A 3,285-nucleotide genomic window follows, 5' to 3' on the forward strand; every position below is an offset into this window, starting at 1 on the left:
GGTGGCAGGCTGGAGCGGCAGGGAGGAGCGCAGATCCCAGAGGACAGATGCGATGTATCCAAGCGGGGAACCCCCCAGAGGTCGGGCAGGCAGGGCAAGCACGGCCACAGCGTAGCGAAGGCTCGAAGCAGCAGCAGCGGGGCAGGGCGGCCACAGCCCAGCCTCCAGCAGGGCAGGGAAAACAGCTTTGGGATCCTGGCGTTGTTTCCAGCAGAAAGAAAAACGGCCGAAGAAAAAGGACCAGCAGCTCCTTTCTTTGCAGCTTCTCTCTCCAGACGCTGAGAGCGAACTGACCCCACACCCAGGTGTAAACAAAGGAGTAGCCAGGCCCACCCCACCCCCCTTTTTGTCTTTCTTAAGTACAGCTATTTGTCCCCTAGCAACATGCATATGGGAGAAAATTCCTTTAACAGGAAAAAACTAAAACTAAACTAAAACCCCAACACTGTGTCTGTCTCAGTTATGCTTTGCTGTCCCCTCTTCCTGTAAATTTTGGACCATGTTAGCCAGTTTCAGCTGAGATTTGGAGAAGCAGCTCAGAAATAATTGCATTTCGCCAGTTTTGTCAAAACATGGGAAAAAGGAAAAATAAGGTTGTGAGAATGTCCTGGTGATCTCATCAGCCGAACTCATCCCGCTAGACACAGAATCCATAGAGTAGTGAGGTCTTTGAAAGGCCGAACCAAAGGACACAGAAGTCTATAGAGACCAAAGCTATTTAAGATTTTTAGGAAACTGAGTTTCAATAGATCTGAAGACAGTTATTTTTAAGTTCCTGTCTTTTCCCCCTTACATTTTGCAGCTTTTTGAATGAGGAACACTTACAAGGAAAAAAATAGCACCATAAATTTGATGTGGCTTCAACTCTGCTATTATTTCTTGGGTGGCTGTAGTTCATCTGTTTCTTTTGCACTGTCTGGGAAATTTCAAATAATTGAGATCTCTTTCTTTTTATGTTGCAAAATGTCTTTCATATTCTGCAGTAACTGACAAATTACCACAGTAACACTAGCTACTTCTGTTTTAATTTAATCACTTTACAGAATTATGAATACTTATTGGTGTCACATCCCACTCCTAAGAGGAAGGGAGCACCCAAGATTCATAGATGCCTGTGGTTGAAAAGGAACGGCAAAAGCTAGAAGGGTCTGAAAAAGCTTACAAAGTTTTATTATCAAATCATACAATTGGCGTGGAAATTGGTATAAGTTTTGCCCTTATCTTCTAGTAGTAAGAGAAATAAAAGAAGGAATAGAGAGAGAGTGAAAGAGAGATCAGGTAGGAGAGGAAAGGAGATCACCAGTCCTGGTTCCAGTGTCGATCCAGCTGATGGGATGTTTAAGGTCCTGGAGGCACCATCCAGGCTTTGTGGGGTACCTTTTTATAGAAAAGTTTTCCTTGCCTTGGGATTGATTAGGTTTCTTGCTCTCCATATCAATGAAGTAGCATGTACAGTCTGCTCTTCTAAGCCTTGCTGGAAATGGGTCAGGGGGCTTTGAGGGTCTTTGATGGTCTTGATCCTCCTCTATTGGATTGACCTTCTGTCCACAGTTCATGCCCATTTCTTGACCCCACTTCTGTGCTTGCACTGTCCTTTATGGTGTGAAGTCACCGTGGACCAGAACAGGGAAGTGGGCCCCAGAAAGGTGCTGCCCTACCTTTGTATGGCCTTCCTCTCCAGCCACATCCTGTTCTAACTTGCCCACTTGCACTGCTATCAGTGTTTGAGACATAGCAGTGCATTAACTCCTTGTTGTCCAGGCTTCTACAATTGGTTACTTTTAATTAATCTCTTTTCTGAAGGATGTGTTTTCAACTTACATGAAGACCAAAGCTTACACTGTTTTTAGTGAAAATAAAATAAGATCATTCAGGTTATAGAATTTAAAAATTGTGGGGTAAAAGCACTAAATATATTTATTGTTTATTGGGCCGGTTTGGACAAATTTGGAGGAGAAATATCCTCTGATAGAAGGCAGGTTACAACCATCCTTCCCCCACCAGGTTCGGGAAGAAAGAAATTTTCCTCAGAGGAAAGTGAAAGAGATAAAAACTATTTCTTTAACAAACACACAGGAAAAGGATAATAATGCTAAATAATAATACCTCTTGCTGTGGAGAGAAACCTGGGAAAATTTCAGAGTCCTTCTGTAGATGTGGTCTCTCTCTTCCTCCTTGGAGCTGGGTCATGGGCCCACCTCCAGGGCCTCACTGGAAAATTGTCCCAAGGTGTTCTGATGTTGAAACAGTCCAGAAGAGAAGAAGGGGAAAAAAACCCCCACGAAGTTCCAGGAAAACACAGTTCAACTCTCAGTCTCCCTCCAGATAAAAAAGAGCTGAAAAACTGGCTGGAAAAAAAAGGGTGCTTCTCCACTCTTGCTCCTTGCTGCCACAGAAGCAGAGGAGTCTCTACCTCTGTGTCCTTGAACAAACTGCTTTGAAGAGTTCACTCGGGTTTTTTCCTCTCCCCCCTCTCAGGCTCAGTTTAATGGCACAGAAAGGCACAAAATTAATTTCTGGGCATAGAGCAGCGATAGGGGATACACATCATAAAGTCACCCCAAGACATTTATTCTCAAAAATATCAGGAGAAATGGAGAGGGCAAATATCGTTCTAAGAATCATAAATGTATTTTTTATATTCTTTTACACAGATTGACTTGGAGAGCATATTTTCACTTAACCGAGATCTTGCACCTGATGAAGATATTGAACCTAGTCCAGAGACACCACCATCTACTTCAGCAGCTAAAGTAAACAAAATTGTGAAGGTTGGTAATACCTATGCAACATGTTCATATTAAACTTTCAGTACTCCTATACATATTGTTATGCTTGAATTTTTAAATCTAACTTTTGTGTCTGTGGAGCTACTTGATAACTGTGTTCCTTTCTTTTTCCTATGGTGAATAGGGGTTTCTAACAATTTTCTAAGAACAGGTTTGGCAGAGAGGGAGTTGGGGACTAATATTTATATAACTAAATATATCTCAAGGAAAAATATAGAAAATGTTTTGGAGGTTGTTTTGAAACAGTATGCATAGTTCAAGCAGTCTTCACCCTGGGCTCTTATGGGAAGGATTTGGCTGCAATCACCTCTTTGTATTGCTGATGTCATGTTATTTTTACTCACTGGAAAGAAGCAGAGGTGGGGCTGCAGTTTACTTTTTCAATAATAAGGTGATCAAATATCAGAGATTTCTTTCTTTTACAGAGTCGACGAACCATGGCACCTATTAAGAATGACACTCCTGCCAGAGATAATAGAGGTAAATGTCATCTCTT

At 42.1% G+C, this 3,285-nt stretch overlaps 1 protein-coding gene across 3 annotated transcripts in view; it reads left to right on the plus strand.

Moving 5' to 3' along the window:
• Positions 1–3,285, plus strand: part of LOC103619546 (kinesin-like protein KIF2A) — a 78,692-nt gene that overhangs the window by 2,549 nt on the left and 72,858 nt on the right. For all 3 annotated transcript variants that reach the window (XM_008638095.2, XM_008638094.2, XM_008638096.2), the window contains exons 2-3: positions 2,655–2,771; positions 3,215–3,269. In XM_008638095.2, coding sequence (XP_008636317.1) covers positions 2,655–2,771; positions 3,215–3,269 — 172 coding nt within the window. The remainder of the gene's footprint in view (positions 1–2,654; positions 2,772–3,214; positions 3,270–3,285) is intronic.

Source organism: Corvus brachyrhynchos, unplaced genomic scaffold, assembly GCF_000691975.1.
Source record: "Corvus brachyrhynchos isolate BGI_N302 unplaced genomic scaffold, ASM69197v1 scaffold267, whole genome shotgun sequence".
Classification (NCBI taxonomy): Eukaryota; Metazoa; Chordata; class Aves; order Passeriformes; family Corvidae; genus Corvus; species Corvus brachyrhynchos.